The 19052-nt window shown below is 42.7% G+C and overlaps 1 protein-coding gene across 1 annotated transcript in view; it reads right to left on the bottom strand.

Moving 5' to 3' along the window:
- ENO4 (enolase 4) overlaps positions 1-15487 on the bottom strand; it is a 43938-nt gene extending 28451 nt beyond the window's left edge. The window contains exons 1-3 of the mRNA XM_075847759.1: positions 15037-15487; positions 2503-2631; positions 156-346 (exon numbers count right to left, since the gene is read on the bottom strand). Coding sequence (XP_075703874.1) covers positions 156-346; positions 2503-2631; positions 15037-15240 — 524 coding nt within the window. The 5' untranslated portion in view covers positions 15241-15487. The remainder of the gene's footprint in view (positions 1-155; positions 347-2502; positions 2632-15036) is intronic.
- Between the last annotated feature and the right edge of the window lie 3565 nt (positions 15488-19052).

The following is a 19052-nucleotide window of genomic DNA, read 5'->3' as shown; positions in this document are numbered from 1 at the left end:
GTGACGGGTCGGACGTCATAATTTTACTTTCTAATTGGAAGAATTTTCAGATTATTTGCTCCCGGTTTGGTGAAGTTCCACGTGATGTTGCGTTCTGCGCTAGTGCCGGATTATAAACTGCCAGATTAGAGGAATCCCCCCGCAGCCCCCCGTACCTCAGCAGCTGGTCGATGGCGCTCTGCTGGCGGGGCTCCATGCCTCTCAGTGACGGTCCTATGGCGTCCTGTATCCATGTGATGGCCGTCTCCACTGATTCGAGCCGCTCCCTCTCTGCGTCTTCAGCCGCCTCACCCACCAGGAGCGGCGCGGACTCGGGGTCTACAGAGACGGCGGCCGCACAGACTCTCTACAGGGGCGACAAGAGGAGAAGGAGCCTCAATTACACGTATAACTCAGAATGTCGCGCAGCAGCCGGGGCTCAGCGGGAGGCGGCGTAGACTGGACGCAAAATACACGATACAAAAGTAGCAAAACGGAAATGACCCCCCCAATAACCATCGGCCCTGGAGGAGAGGAAATGGCGCAATATACGGATCATCGTCTGCCACACGAGCGCTGACACATGAGCGGGCGGGACCCGGGGGAACGTAGACGGCGCCTCCTGATGGTGGAATCTGTGTCACGCGCGCATCGTCAGGTCTCCGTTTACACTCCTCAGCGCTGATGTGTCATGTGAGCGTGCCGGCCAATCACAGGCCAGTGCAGTGACGTGTCCACCAAATATGACATAAGTGCAGGCAGAATGGAAAGGGTGCGGCCAGTGACCTAAAGAGCGGCAGCGGGGGAAGGGCACCGAAACTCCACCCTCCCCCACACCTTTGAATATACTAATTAATACACTTTTTAATGAAGCATTTATTTCCCCCCAGCAGGTGGCGCACTCCATGGGCGTGAATGTTCCTCCACCCCCGATCAGGGCGCTTACGGGCTCAATATTTTTCTTTCTCTTTAAGGTCTTGTTCACACTTAGTTTTTTGCCGGTGGAAAAATCTGCCTCAAAATTCCTTCAGGAGTTTTGAGACAGATTTTGACCCGCCTGATAAACCGCAACGAAAACCACTTGATATCAATGGGAGGTCAGAGAATGGCGCTGCTTTTTCCTGCGAGCATTTCCTTCCGCTCGCAGGAAAAAACGCCTCCATCTCCCATTGAAAGGTGTTTTCGGCCTTTTTGGTGAGGGCAAAAAACTGAGTGTGAACAGACCCAAATAGTTCCGATTCTGATCGCTGCGCATGGGCCGGTCACAGGGTTAAAGCTGTGGCGATACTGACCAGCGATCGCCCGATGAATGTTCCCACATTCTGACAATCCTCCCTGGTTTTCGGTCCCCGCCGTTCGTTCCCGGTCGGGTCGGTGTGATGTCATATCGCCGCACCCAGCGCAGCCGGAGGTCGGGAGCGCTGCTGTGAAGCTAAACCAGCCGGCGGACCCTTCATTCTCACTCACTCAGAGAGTGACGGTATATGTTAGCGACCTGCCGTGACTTTATGCGGCGAGGAGACCCCTGTACGTCGGCGACATCTTATTTGGTGGCGTGCGCGATGATTCCAGGGAAGCTCTTCAATGTGAGTGTCGTCTATAATGGCGGCGGCCGCCGGCACATTGTTCTCCGCTACAGAGGACGACCTTGTGCTTTCATCTCCATTGTGCGGTAAAGTGCTGCTTTGTGACGGGTGCGGTGGATTCACCCGGGGGGAGGGGCGCGGGCACAACCGGCTGATTGTTTACTGGATTGTGGGGAAATCAGCGTCAAAATGTAATGTCATGAAGAGTGCGACAAGGTCTCAGGTCTCGTGTAGGGGGGGGCTGTGTCATCTATAGACCTGACATACGAAGATCCCGGTATTATAGATGGCGCGTGGTCGGGGGAGACCTGGTGCAGGGTTTGCATTGGAGTCCAGTAGCACAGAGTTACCCCTCTATTGTTCACATGTGCTGCAATAAATATCGGGGTGTCACCCAGCTGTCCACGTACCCTGAAAGACATGTAAACCCGCACTGTTCTGTAGTTACATTCACTCCTGCTGAATTGTGGGTGTCAGTCTTTACTGTCGCTCCGGCATTCTATTAATACTACTTGCACCGTTTTCCTGCACCCCCCGCCACTCCCTATTTCTTGTCCTCTGACCGGGTGGACAGGACGTGCTCCAAGATGGCGGCAGCTGGATAGCGATGACTCTCCGGTACGAAGGCGCCATCATTGTCAAATGAAAGGTTCTGCATTATAATTCCTCGCCTTTTTCAAGATCTCTGCAGGGGATTGTGACATTGTACCAGGCCCAACAGCTGCGTGAGCAGGATCAGGTCAGGACTATTTTTTTAGCCAATGGATGTAAACAAGAATTTTCTGAACGCAAGCAGAGATCTTTAAATTGTTAAAAAATTGAAACACAAAGTCTAGACGGTGGCAGCGCCATTCTATCTATCATGATGAAGCTCTAGAGCCAATCAGACAGTAGACCTGGGAGCTGGGATGTGATTGGCTCCCGTGTGAGGCCGCACCTTGTCAATGGTCCGCACTCTGCACACAACCTCGGCTTCCAGCGCCGTCTTTCCTGCGCCATCGAGAACCTTCCTCCCACGGACGCCACTTATGACCGGAGGATCGGAGAATTCAGCAAAGTAATTGGACTGAAAGGAAAAAGTCACAAAAATGACAAGAGACGTAAAAATATCAGAACACGCCCACCTCATCCTACACGAGCCCCGCCCCACCTCATCCTACACGAGCCCCGCCCACCTCATCCTACACGAGCCCCGCCCACCTCATCCTACAAGAGCCCCGCCCACCTCATCCTACAAGAGCCCCGCCCACCTCATCCTACAAGAGCCCCGCCCACCTCATCCTACACGAGCCCCGCCCACCTCATCCTACACGAGCCCCGCCCACCTCATCCTACACGAGCCCCGCCCACCTCATCCTACACGAGCCCCGCCCACCTCATCCTGCACGAGCCCCGCCCACCTCATCCTGCACGAGCCCCGCCCACCTCATCCTACACGAGCCCCGCCCACCTCATCCTACACGAGCCCCGCCCACCTCATCCTGCACGAGCCCCGCCCACCTCATCCTGCACGAGCCCCGCCCACCTCATCCGGCACGAGCTCCGCCCACCTCATCCGGCACGAGCCCCCGCCCACCTCATCCGGCACGAGCCCCGCCCACCTCATCCTGCACGAGCCCCGCCCACCTCATCCTGCACGAGCCCCGCCCACCTCATCCTGCAAGAGCCCCGCCCACCTCATCCTGCACGAGCCCCGCCCACCTCATCCTACACGAGCCCCGCCCACCTCATCCTGCACGAGCCCCGCCCACCTCATCCTGCACGAGCCCCGCCCACCTCATCCGGCACGAGCTCCGCCCACCTCATCCGGCACGAGCCCCGCCCACCTCATCCGGCACGAGCCCCGCCCACCTCATCCTGCACGAGCCCCGCCCACCTCATCCTGCACGAGCCCCGCCCACCTCATCCTGCAAGAGCCCCGCCCACCTCATCCTGCACGAGCCCCGCCCACCACATCCTGCACGAGCCCCGCCCACCTCATCCTACACGAGCCCCGCCCACCTCATCCTACACGAGCCCCGTCCACCTCATCCTACACGAGCCCCGCCCACCTCATCCTACACGAGCCCCGCCCACCTCATCCTACACGACCCCCGCCCACCACATCCTGCACGAGCCCCGCCCATCATAGGGTGACATCATTACTAGTAATATCAGTATTATTACCCCCCCCCCCGTATATTATTATTATAGAGTGACATCATTACTAGTAATATCAGTATTATTACCCCCCCGTATATTATTATTATAGGGTGACATCATTACTAGTAATATCAGTATTATTACCCCCCCCCCCGTATATTATTATTATAGAGTGACATCATTACTAGTAATATCAGTATTATTACCCCCCCCCCGTATATTATTATTATAGAGTGACATCATTACTACCGTAGTAATATCAGTATTATTACCCCCCCCCCCCGTATATTATTATTATAGTGACATCATTACTAGTAATATCAGTATTATTACCCCCCCCCGTATATTATTATTATAGAGTGACATCATTACTAGTAATATCAGTATTATTACCCCCCCCCCCCGTATATTATTATTATAGAGTGACATCATTACTAGTAATATCAGTATTATTACCCCCCCCCGTATATTATTATTATAGAGTGACATCATTACTAGTAATATCAGTATTATTACCCCCCCCCCCCGTATATTATTATTATTATAGGGTGACATCATTACTAGTAATATCAGTATTATTACCCCCCCCCCGTATATTATTATTATAGAGTGACATCATTACTAGTAATATCAGTATTATTACCCCCCCCCGTATATTATTATTATAGAGTGACATCATTACTAGTAATATCAGTATTATTACCCCCCCCCCCGTATATTATTATTATAGAGTGACATCATTACTAGTAATATCAGTATTATTACCCCCCCCCCCGTATATTATTATTATAGAGTGACATCATTACTAGTAATATCAGTATTATTACCCCCCCCCCCGTATATTATTATTATAGAGTGACATCATTACTAGTAATATCAGTATTATTACCCCCCCCCCCCGTATATTATTATTATAGAGTGACATCATTACTAGTAATATCAGTATTATTACCCCCCCCCCCGTATATTATTATTATAGTGACATCATTACTAGTAATATCAGTATTATTACCCCCCCCCCCCGTATATTACTATTATAGAGTGACATCATTACTAGTAATATCAGTATTATTACCCCCCCCCCCCGTATATTATTATTATAGAGTGACATCATTACTAGTAATATCAGTATTATTACCCCCCCCCCGTATATTATTATTATAGAGTGACATCATTACTAGTAATATCAGTATTATTACCCCCCCCCCCCCGTATATTATTATTATTATAGGGTGACATCATTACTAGTAATATCAGTATTATTACCCCCCCCCCGTATATATTATTATTATAGAGTGACATCATTACTAGTAATATCAGTATTATTACCCCCCCCCCGTATATTATTATTATAGAGTGACATCATTACTAGTAATATCAGTATTATTACCCCCCCCCCGTATATTATTATTATAGAGTGACATCATTACTAGTAATATCAGTATTATTACCCCCCCCCCGTATATTATTATTATAGAGTGACATCATTACTAGTAATATCAGTATTATTACCCCCCCCCCCCGTATATTATTATTATAGAGTGACATCATTACTAGTAATATCAGTATTATTACCCCCCACAGTATATTATTATTATAGAGTGACATCATTACTAGTAATATCAGTATTATTACCCCCCCCCGTATATTATTATTATAGAGTGACATCATTACTAGTAATATCAGTATTATTACCCCCCCCGTATATTATTATTATAGAGTGACATCATTACTAGTAATATCAGTATTATTACCCCCCCCCCCCCCGTATATTATTATTATAGAGTGACATCATTACTAGTAATATCAGTATTATTACCCCCCCCCCGTATATTATTATTATAGGGTGACATCATTACTAGTAATATCAGTATTATTACCCCCCCCCCCGTATATTATTATTATAGGGAGACATCATTACTAGTAATATCAGTATTATTACCCCCCCCCCCGTATATTATTATTATAGAGTGACATCATTACTAGTAATATCAGTATTATTACCCCCCCCCCCCGTATATTATTATTATAGAGTGACATCATTACTAGTAATATCAGTATTATTACCCCCCCCCCGTATATTATTATTATAGAGTGACATCATTACTAGTAATATCAGTATTATTACCCCCCCCCGTATATTATTATTATAGAGTGACATCATTACTAGTAATATCAGTATTATTACCCCCCCCCGTATATTATTATTATAGGGTGACATCATTACTAGTAATATCAGTATTATTACCCCCCCCCCGTATATTATTATTATAGGGTGACATCATTACTAGTAATATCAGTATTATTACCCCCCCCCCGTATATTATTATTATAGAGTGACATCATTACTAGTAATATCAGTATTATTACCCCCCCCCCGTATATTATTATTATAGGGTGACATCATTACTAGTAATATCAGTATTATTACCCCCCCCGTATATTATTATTATAGAGTGACATCATTACTAGTAATATCAGTATTATTACCCCCCCCCCCGTATATTATTATTATAGAGTGACATCATTACTAGTAATATCAGTATTATTACCCCCCCCGTATATTATTATTATAGAGTGACATCATTACTAGTAATATCAGTATTATTACCCCCCCCCCCCCCGTATATTATTATTATAGAGTGACATCATTACTAGTAATATCAGTATTATTACCCCCCCCCCCCCGTATATTATTATTATAGAGTGACATCATTACTAGTAATATCAGTATTATTACCCCCCCCCCCGTATATTATTATTATAGAGTGACATCATTACTAGTAATATCAGTATTATTACCCCCCCCCCGTATATTATTATTATAGAGTGACATCATTACTAGTAATATCAGTATTATTACCCCCCCCCCCCCCGTATATTATTATTATAGGGTGACATCATTACTAGTAATATCAGTATTATTACCCCCCCCCCCGTATATTATTATTATAGAGTGACATCATTACTAGTAATATCAGTATTATTACCCCCCCCCCCCGTATATTATTATTATAGAGTGACATCATTACTAGTAATATCAGTATTATTACCCCCCCCCCTGTATATTATTATTATAGAGTGACATCATTACTAGTAATATCAGTATTATTACCCCCCCCCCGTATATTATTATTATAGAGTGACATCATTACTAGTAATATCAGTATTATTACCCCCCCCCCGTATATTATTATATAGAGTGACATCATTACTAGTAATATCAGTATTATTACCCCCCCCCCGTATATTATTATTATAGAGTGACATCATTACTAGTAATATCAGTATTATTACCCCCCCCCCCGTATATTATTATTATAGAGTGACATCATTACTAGTAATATCAGTATTATTACCCCCCCCCCGTATATTATTATAGAGTGACATCATTACTAGTAATATCAGTATTATTACCCCCCCCCGTATATTATTATTATAGAGTGACATCATTACTAGTAATATCAGTATTATTACCCCCCCCCCGTATATTATTATTATAGGGTGACATCATTACTAGTAATATCAGTATTATTACCCCCCCCCGTATATTATTATTATAGAGTGACATCATTACTAGTAATATCAGTATTATTACCCCCCCCCCCGTATATTATTATTATAGAGTGACATCATTACTAGTAATATCAGTATTATTACCCCCCCCCCCCGTATATTATTATTATAGAGTGACATCATTACTAGTAATATCAGTATTATTACCCCCCCCCCCCGTATATTATTATTATAGAGTGACATCATTACTAGTAATATCAGTATTATTACCCCCCCCCCCCGTATATTATTATTATAGAGTGACATCATTACTAGTAATATCAGTATTATTACCCCCCCCCCCCGTATATTATTATTATAGAGTGACATCATTACTAGTAATATCAGTATTATTACCCCCCCCCCGTATATTATTATTATAGAGTGACATCATTACTAGTAATATCAGTATTATTACCCCCCCCCCCGTATATTATTATTATAGGGTGACATCATTACTAGTAATATCAGTATTATTACCCCCCCCCCCGTATATTATTATTATAGAGTGACATCATTACTAGTAATATCAGTATTATTACCCCCCCCCCCCGTATATTATTATTATAGAGTGACATCATTACTAGTAATATCAGTATTATTACCCCCCCCCCGTATATTATTATTATAGAGTGACATCATTACTAGTAATATCAGTATTATTACCCCCCCCCCTGTATATTATTATTATAGAGTGACATCATTACTAGTAATATCAGTATTATTACCCCCCCCCCGTATATTATTATTATAGAGTGACATCATTACTAGTAATATCAGTATTATTACCCCCCCCCGTATATTATTATAGAGTGACATCATTACTAGTAATATCAGTATTATTACCCCCCCCCGTATATTATTATTATAGAGTGACATCATTACTAGTAATATCAGTATTATTACCCCCCCCGTATATTATTATTATAGAGTGACATCATTACTAGTAATATCAGTATTATTACCCCCCCCCCCCGTATATTATTATTATAGAGTGACATCATTACTAGTAATATCAGTATTATTACCCCCCCCCCCCCCGTATATTATTATTATAGAGTGACATCATTACTAGTAATATCAGTATTATTACCCCCCCCCCGTATATTATTATTATAGAGTGACATCATTACTAGTAATATCAGAATTATTACCCCCCCCCCCCCGTATATTATTATTATAGGGTGACATCATTACTAGTAATATCAGTATTATTACCCCCCCCCCCCCGTATATTATTATTATAGAGTGACATCATTAATCATTACTAGTAATATCAGTATTATTACCCCCCCCCCGTATATTATTATTATAGGGTGACATCATTACTAGTAATATCAGTATTATTACCCCCCCCCCGTATATTATTATTATAGAGTGACATCATTACTAGTAATATCAGTATTATTACCCCCCCCCCCGTATATTATTATTATAGAGTGACATCATTACTAGTAATATCAGTATTATTACCCCCCCCCCGTATATTATTATTATAGAGTGACATCATTACTAGTAATATCAGTATTATTACCCCCCCCCCCGTATATTATTATTATAGAGTGACATCATTACTAGTAATATCAGTATTATTACCCCCCCCCCGTATATTATTATTATAGAGTGACATCATTACTAGTAATATCAGTATTATTACCCCCCCCCCCCGTATATTATTATTATAGAGTGACATTATTACTAGTAATATCAGTATTATTACCCCCCCCGTATATTATTATTATAGAGTGACATCATTACTAGTAATATCAGTATTATTACCCCCCCCCCCCGTATATTATTATTATAGAGTGACATCATTACTAGTAATATCAGTATTATTACCCCCCCCCCGTATATTATTATTATAGAGTGACATCATTACTAGTAATATCAGTATTATTACCCCCCCCCCCGTATATTATTATTATAGAGTGACATCATTACTAGTAATATCAGTATTATTACCCCCCCCGTATATTATTATTATAGAGTGACATCATTACTAGTAATATCAGTATTATTACCCCCCCCCCCGTATATTATTATTATAGAGTGACATCATTACTAGTAATATCAGTATTATTACCCCCCCCCGTATATTATTATTATAGAGTGACATCATTACTAGTAATATCAGTATTATTACCCCCCCCCCCGTATATTATTATTATAGAGTGACATTATTACTAGTAATATCAGTATTATTACCCCCCCCCCGTATATTATTATTATAGAGTGACATCATTACTAGTAATATCAGTATTATTACCCCCCCCCCGTATATTATTATTATAGAGTGACATCATTACTAGTAATATCAGTATTATTACCCCCCCCCGTATATTATTATTATAGGGTGACATCATTACTAGTAATATCAGTATCATTACCCCCCCCCCCCCCGTATATTATTATTATAGGGTGACATCATTACTAGTAATATCAGTATTATTACCCCCCCCCCCCGTATATTATTATTATAGGGTGACATCATTACTAGTAATATCAGTATTATTACCCCCCCGTATATTATTATTATAGAGTGACATCATTACTAGTAATATCAGTATTATTACCCCCCCCCCCGTATATTATTATTATAGGGTGACATCATTACTAGTAATATCAGTATTATTACCCCCCCCCCGTATATTATTATTATAGAGTGACATCATTACTAGTAATATCAGTATTATTACCCCCCCCGTATATTATTATTATAGAGTGACATCATTACTAGTAATATCAGTATTATTACCCCCCCCGTATATTATTATTATAGAGTGACATCATTACTAGTAATATCAGTATTATTACCCCCCCCCCCCCCGTATATTATTATTATAGGGTGACATCATTACTAGTAATATCAGTATTATTACCCCCCCCCCGTATATTATTATTATAGAGTGACATCATTACTAGTAATATCAGTATTATTACCCCCCCCCCGTATATTATTATTATAGAGTGACATCATTACTAGTAATATCAGTATTATTACCCCCCCCCCGTATATTATTATTATAGAGTGACATCATTACTAGTAATATCAGTATTATTACCCCCCCCCGTATATTATTATTATAGAGTGACATCATTACTAGTAATATCAGTATTATTACCCCCCCCCGTATATTATTATTATAGGGTGACATCATTACTAGTAATATCAGTATTATTACCCCCCCCCCCGTATATTATTATTATAGAGTGACATCATTACTAGTAATATCAGTATTATTACCCCCCCCCCCCGTATATTATTATTATAGAGTGACATCATTACTAGTAATATCAGTATTATTACCCCCCCCCCGTATATTATTATTATAGAGTGACATCATTACTAGTAATATCAGTATTATTACCCCCCCCCCCGTATATTATTATTATAGAGTGACATCATTACTAGTAATATCAGTATTATTACCCCCCCCCCCGTATATTATTATTATAGAGTGACATCATTACTAGTAATATCAGTATTATTACCCCCCCCCGTATATTATTATTATAGAGTGACATCATTACTAGTAATATCAGTATTATTACCCCCCCCCGTATATTATTATTATAGGGTGACATCATTACTAGTAATATCAGTATTATTACCCCCCCCCCCGTATATTATTATTATAGAGTGACATCATTACTAGTAATATCAGTATTATTACCCCCCCCCGTATATTATTATTATAGGGTGACATCATTACTAGTAATATCAGTATTATTACCCCCCCCCGTATATTATTATTATAGAGTGACATCATTACTAGTAATATCAGTATTATTACCCCCCCCCGTATATTATTATTATAGAGTGACATCATTACTAGTAATATCAGTATTATTACCCCCCCCACAGTATATTATTATTATAGAGTGACATCATTACTAGTAATATCAGTATTATTACCCCCCCCCGTATATTATTATTATAGGGTGACATCATTACTAGTAATATCAGTATTATTACCCCCCCCCCCCGTATATTATTATTATAGGGTGACATCATTACTAGTAATATCATTATTACCCCCCCCGTATATTATTATTATAGAGTGACATCATTACTAGTAATATCAGTATTATTACCCCCCCCCATATATTATTATTATAGGGTGACATCATTACTAGTAATATCAGTATTATTACCCCCCCCCCGTATATTATTATTATAGAGTGACATCATTACTAGTAATATCAGTATTATTACCCCCCCCCCCGTATATTATTATTATAGGGTGACATCATTACTAGTAATATCAGTATTACTACCCCCCCCCGTATATTATTATTATAGGGTGACATCATTACTAGTAATATCAGTATTATTACCCCCCCCCCCGTATATTATTATTATAGAGTGACATCATTACTAGTAATATCAGTATTATTACCCCCCCCCCGTATATTATTATTATAGTGACATCATTACTAGTAATATCAGTATTATTACCCCCCCCCCCCCGTATATTATTATTATAGAGTGACATCATTACTAGTAATATCAGTATTATTACCCCCCCCCCCGTATATTATTATTATAGGGTGACATCATTACTAGTAATATCAGTATTATTACCCCCCCCCCCCGTATATTATTATTATAGAGTGACATCATTACTAGTAATATCAGTATTATTACCCCCCCCCCCCCGTATATTATTATTATAGAGTGACATCATTACTAGTAATATCAGTATTATTACCCCCCGTATATTATTATTATAGAGTGACATCATTACTAGTAATATCAGTATTATTACCCCCCCCCCGTATATTATTATTATAGAGTGACATCATTACTAGTAATATCAGTATTATTACCCCCCCCCCCCGTATATTATTATTATAGAGTGACATCATTACTAGTAATATCAGTATTATTACCCCCCCCCCGTATATTATTATTATAGAGTGACATCATTACTAGTAATATCAGTATTATTACCCCCCCCCCGTATATTATTATTATAGAGTGACATCATTACTAGTAATATCAGTATTATTACCCCCCCCCGTATATTATTATTATAGAGTGACATCATTACTAGTAATATCAGTATTATTACCCCCCCCCCGTATATTATTATTATAGGGTGACATCATTACTAGTAATATCAGTATTATTACCCCCCCCCCCGTATATTATTATTATAGAGTGACATCATTACTAGTAATATCAGTATTATTACCCCCCCCCGTATATTATTATTATAGAGTGACATCATTACTAGTAATATCAGTATTATTACCCCCCCCCCCGTATATTATTATTATAGGGTGACATCATTACTAGTAATATCAGTATTATTACCCCCCCCCCCGTATATTATTATTATAGGGTGACATCATTACTAGTAATATCAGTATTATTACCCCCCCCCCGTATATTATTATTATAGAGTGACATCATTACTAGTAATATCAGTATTATTACCCCCCCCCCGTATATTATTATTATAGAGTGACATCATTACTAGTAATATCAGTATTATTACCCCCCCCCCCCGTATATTATTATTATAGAGTGACATCATTACTAGTAATATCAGTATTATTACCCCCCCCACAGTATATTATTATTATAGAGTGACATCATTACTAGTAATATCAGTATTATTACCCCCCCCCCCGTATATTATTATTATAGAGTGACATCATTACTAGTAATATCAGTATTATTACCCCCCCCCCGTATATTATTATTATAGAGTGACATCATTACTAGTAATATCAGTATTATTACCCCCCCCCCCCGTATATTATTATTATAGGGTGACATCATTACTAGTAATATCAGTATTATTACCCCCCCCCCGTATATTATTATTATAGAGTGACATCATTACTAGTAATATCAGTATTATTACCCCCCCCGTATATTATTATTATAGAGTGACATCATTACTAGTAATATCAGTATTATTACCCCCCCCCCCGTATATTATTATTATAGAGTGACATCATTACTAGTAATATCAGTATTATTACCCCCCCCCCCCGTATATTATTATTATAGGGTGACATCATTACTAGTAATATCAGTATTATTACCCCCCCCCCGTATATTATTATTATAGGGTGACATCATTACTAGTAATATCAGTATTATTACCCCCCCCCCCCGTATATTATTATTATAGGGTGACATCATTACTAGTAATATCAGTATTATTACCCCCCCCCCCCGTATATTATTATTATAGGGTGACATCATTACTAGTAATATCAGTATTATTACCCCCCCCCCCCCCCGTATATTATTATTATAGAGTGACATCATTACTAGTAATATCAGTATTATTACCCCCCCCCCCCCGTATATTATTATTATAGAGTGACATCATTACTAGTAATATCAGTATTATTACCCCCCCCCACAGTATATTATTATTATAGAGTGACATCATTACTAGTAATATCAGTATTATTACCCCCCCCCCCGTATATTATTATTATAGAGTGACATCATTACTAGTAATATCAGTATTATTACCCCCCCCCGTATATTATTATTATAGAGTGACATCATTACTAGTAATATCAGTATTATTACCCCCCCCCCCGTATATTATTATTATAGGGTGACATCATTACTAGTAATATCAGTATTATTACCCCCCCCCCGTATATTATTATTATAGAGTGACATCATTACTAGTAATATCAGTATTATTACCCCCCCCGTATATTATTATTATAGGGTGACATCATTACTAGTAATATCAGTATTATTACCCCCCCCCCCGTATATTATTATTATAGGGTGACATCATTACTAGTAATATCAGTATTATTACCCCCCCCCCGTATATTATTATTATAGAGTGACATCATTACTAGTAATATCAGTATTATTACCCCCCCCCCGTATATTATTATTATAGAGTGACATCATTACTAGTAATATCAGTATTATTACCCCCCCCCCCGTATATTATTATTATAGGGTGACATCATTACTAGTAATATCAGTATTATTACCCCCCCCCGTATATTATTATTATAGAGTGACATCATTACTAGTAATATCAGTATTATTACCCCCCCCCCCCGTATATTATTATAGTGACATCATTACTAGTAATATCAGTATTATTACCCCCCCCCCCCCGTATATTATTATTATAGAGTGACATCATTACTAGTAATATCAGTATTATTACCCCCCCCCGTATATTATTATTATAGAGTGACATCATTACTAGTAATATCAGTATTATTACCCCCCCCCCCGTATATTATTATAGTGACATCATTACTAGTAATATCAGTATTATTACCCCCCCCCCCCGTATATTATTATTATAGGGTGACATCATTACTAGTAATATCAGTATTATTACCCCCCCCCCCGTATATTATTATTATAGGGTGACATCATTACTAGTAATATCAGTATTATTACCCCCCCCCCCGTATATTATTATTATAGAGTGACATCATTACTAGTAATATCAGTATTATTACCCCCCCCCGTATATTATTATTATAGAGTGACATCATTACTAGTAATATCAGTATTATTACCCCCCCCCCCGTATATTATTATAGTGACATCATTACTAGTAATATCAGTATTATTACCCCCCCCCCGTATATTATTATTATAGAGTGACATCATTACTAGTAATATCAGTATTATTACCCCCCCCCGTATATTATTATTATAGGGTGACATCATTACTAGTAATATCAGTATTATTACCCCCCCCCCCCCGTATATTATTATAGGGTGATATCAGTCTTTTGATGACGTCATTACCAGGTGTCCGTACACGTCCTCCGGTCCCCGGTAATAGATGCTGTTCAGAGCCTCCTCCAGTCTCTCCGGGACGCGGCGGGAGCGGTAATAGTCGGCGGCGGCAGAGGCCCGCTGTAGGTGGCCCCGGGACATGGCTGTGGCCCTGCAGCTCATTGCAGCTCCTGTGTTTTCCAGGCCGTACGCGGTTGCCATGTGATGCGGCATCAAGCTGCAAGGTTACCATGGAGATGGCGCTCTACATCACCAATACACAGAACGGCCGCCTCTTATTCACCACACATGGAGCCCGGCTACAGGAAAATGGCGCCGACAAGGAGGGGCGTGGTCTTGACATTTTAAGAGATTAAGTGGGAGGAGTTTTCTACAACAACCAAGCAGGCTGCTGCTTTTATTTTTTTAAACATTTTCCGAAAAATGAGAGCTTGAATGTGATTGGTTGCTATAAGCAGCTGTTCCACTTCTCTGGTGAGTAGTGTATTGATAAATGTGCCCGCCCACAGTTCATGAGAGGCCCCGCCCACAGTGCATGAGAGGCCCGCCCACAGTGCATGAGAGGCCCCGCCCACAGTGCATGCGAGGCCCCGCCCACAGTGCATGCGAGACCCCGTCCAGGCTTATTATACCAGTATTATCATATTTAGCAGCTGTTCACAAGGGATGTCATGGAAACGAATTTCACTGAATCCATATTCCACTTTCAAGTATCACAAAGAGGGACAACAGATGCAAAGCGCGAAGAGTGTCGTGGAAAATGTATTTATTTTAAGACACGCTTCTAATCCCACCTAATCCCTACCCATACACACCCGGTTCAGCCCACACAGTATCATTCTCCCATTTCTGCCACCATACAGTATAATGTCCCCTTAGCCGCCCCTAGTGCCAGTGCCCATGCAGTTAGTGCCACCCACCCCCTGTAGATCGTGCCACCCCCTGTAGATAGCGCCATTGAGACTCCCTCTAGGAGCAGAACCCAAGCTAGGGCATTAGCTGGGGATACCGCTCCTAGAGGGAAGCCCTGATGTCACTGTCCATTTATGTACAGTGACGTAGGTGGCTTCTCCTTTAGTCTGGAGGAGGACAGAGGGGTCTGGAGGGGACAGAGGAGTCTGGAGGGGACAGAGGAGTCTGGAGGGGGACAGAGGGATCTGGAGGGGACAGATGAGTCTGGTGGGGGATAGAGGAGTCTGGAGAGGGACAGAGGAGTCTGGAGGGGACAGAGGAGTCTGGAGGGAGACAGGAGTCTGGAGGGAGACAGAGGAGTCTGGAGGGGAACAGAGGAGTCTGGAGGGGGACAGAGGGGTCTGGAGGGGACAGAGGAGTCTGGAGGGGGACAGAGGGGTCTGGAGGGGACAGAGGAGTCTGGAGGGGGACAGAGAGGTCTGGAGGGGGACAGGGATCTGGAGGGGACAGATGAGTCTGGTGGGGGATAGAGGAGTCTGGAGGGGGACAGAGGAGTCTGGAGGGAGACAGAGGAGTCTGGAGGGGGACAGAGGAGTCTGGAGGGGACAGAGGAGTCTGGAGGTAGACAGAGGGGTCTGGAGGGGGACAAAAAGGTCTGGAGGGGACAGAGGAGTCTGGAGGGGACAGAGGAGTCTGGAGGGAGACAGAGGGGTCTGGAAGGGACAGTGGAGTCTGGAGGGGACAGAGGAGTCTGGAGGGAGACAGAGGAGTCTGGAGGGAGACAGGGGAGTCTGGAGGGAGACAGAGGAGTCTGGAGGGAACAGAGGAGCCTGGAGGGAGACAGAGGGGTCTGGAGGGACGACAGAGGGGTCTGGAGGGGACAGAGGAGTCTGGAGAGGGACAGAGGGGTCTGGAGGGGACAGAGGAGTCTGGAGGTGGACAGAGGAGTCTGGAGGTGGACAGAGGAGTCTGGAGGGGGACAGAGGAGTCTGGAGGAGAACAAAGGAGTCTGGAGGAGAACAGAGGAGTCTGGAGGGGAACAGAGGAGTCTGGAGGGAACACAGGGTCTGGCAGGTGACAGAGGTGTCTGGAGGGGGACAGAGGAGTCTGGAGGAAAACAAAGGAGTCTGGAGGAGAACAGAGGAGTCTGGAGGGGAACAGAGGAGTCTGGAGGGAACACAGGGTCTGGCAGGTGACAGAGGTGTCTGGAGGGGACAGAGGAGTCTGGAGGGGGACATAGGAGTCTGGAAAGGGACAGAGGAGTCTGGAGGGGGGACAGAGGGGTCTGGAGAGGGACAGGGTTCTAGAGGGAGACAGAGGAGTCTGGAGGGGACAGAGGAGTCTGGAGGGGATAGAGGAGTCTGGAGGTGGACAGAGGAGTCTGGAGGTGGACAGAGGAGTCTGGAGGGGGACAGAGGAGTCTGGAGGGGGACAGAGGAGTCTGGAGGGGGACAGAGGAGTCTGGAGGGAGACAGAGGAGTCTGGAGGGAACAGAAGGTTCTGGAGGGGAAGAGAGGGGTCTGGAGGAGAACAGAGGCGTCTGTAGGTGGACAGAGGAGTCTGGAGGGAACACAGGGTCTGCAGGGGACAGAGGAGTCTGGAGGGGACAGAGGAGTCTGGAGAGGGACAGAGGGGTCCTGAGGGAACAGAGGAGTCTGGAGGGAACACAGGGTCTGGCAGGGGACAGAGGAGTCTGGAGGGGACAGAGGGGTCTGGAGGGGGACAGAGGAGTCTGGAGGGGGACAGAGGAGTCTGGAGGGGGACTGAGGGTCTGGAGGGGACAGAGGGGTCTGGAGGGGACAGAGGAGTCTGGAGGGGGACAGAGGAGTCTGGAGGGGGACTGAGGGCCTGGAGGGGGACTGAGGGTCTGGAGGGGACAGAGGGGTCTGGAGAGTGACAGAGGAGTCTGGAGGGGGACAGAGGGGTCTGGAGGGGGACTGAGGGTCTGGAGGGAATAGAGGAGTCTGGAGGGAACAGACGGTCTGTAGCGAACAGAGGGTCTGGAGGGGGACAGAGGAGTCTGGAGGGGGACAGAGGGTCTGGAGGGAACAGAGGGGGTCTGACAATGGCTTATTTCCCCAAGAATGTATATGTACGGGTGAGTTGAGTGTAATAACTTGCAGTCATTTAGTGCTACCTCCTCTTAGGCTATGTTCACACGCAAAACGAAAAACAGCAGCAAATTACAGCTGTTTTCAAGGGAAAACAGCCTCTGATTTTCAGTCGTTTCTTAAAGAGGCTCCGTCACCATATTATAAGTGTCCTGTCTCCTACATAATGTGATCGGCGCTGTAATGTAGATAACAGTGGTCCTAGTAATAAAGAGGCTGTCACCCCATTATAAGTTTCCTGTCTCCTACATGATGTGATCGGCGCTGTAATGTAGATAACAGTGGTCCTAGTAATAAAGAGGCTGTCACCGGAGTATGTGTCCTCTCTCCTACATAATGTGATCAGTGCTGTAATGTAGATAACGGTGGTCCTAGTAATAAAGAGGCTCTGTCACCAGATTATAAGTGCCCTATCTCCTACATAATGTGATCAGTGCTGTAATGTAGATAAGAGTGGTCCTAGTAATAAAGAGGCTGTCGCCAGATTATAAGTGTTCAGTCTCCTACATAATGTGATTGGCGCTGTAATGTAGATAACAGTGGTCCTAGTAATAAAGAGGCTGTCGCCAGATTATAAGTGTTCAGTCTCCTACATAATGTGATCGGCGCTGTAATGTAGATAACAGTGGTCCTAGTAATAAAGAGGCTGTCACCGGAGTATGTGTCCTCTCTCCTACATAATGTGATCAGCGCTGTAATGTAGATAACAGTGGTCCTAGTAATAAAGAGGCTGTCACCAGATTATAAGTGCCCTATCTCCTACATAATGTGATTGGCGCTGTAATGTAGATAATAGTGGTCCTAGTAATAAAGAGGCTGTCACCAGATTATAAGTGCCCTATCTCCTACATAATGTGATTGGCGCTGTAATGTAGATAACAGTGGTCCTAGTAATAAAGCGGCTGTCACCAGATTATAAGTGCCCCATCTCCTACATAATGTGATCAGTGCTGTAATGTAGATAACAATGACAATTCACACGTGACAATTCCGCCACGTGTG

The sequence above is a fragment of the Rhinoderma darwinii genome (genome assembly GCF_050947455.1).
Source record: "Rhinoderma darwinii isolate aRhiDar2 chromosome 11 unlocalized genomic scaffold, aRhiDar2.hap1 SUPER_11_unloc_2, whole genome shotgun sequence".
Taxonomy (NCBI): Eukaryota; Metazoa; Chordata; class Amphibia; order Anura; family Rhinodermatidae; genus Rhinoderma; species Rhinoderma darwinii.
Note: the sequence above shows the minus strand (reverse complement) of the source record. Positions and strands in the feature narration are given on the sequence as shown.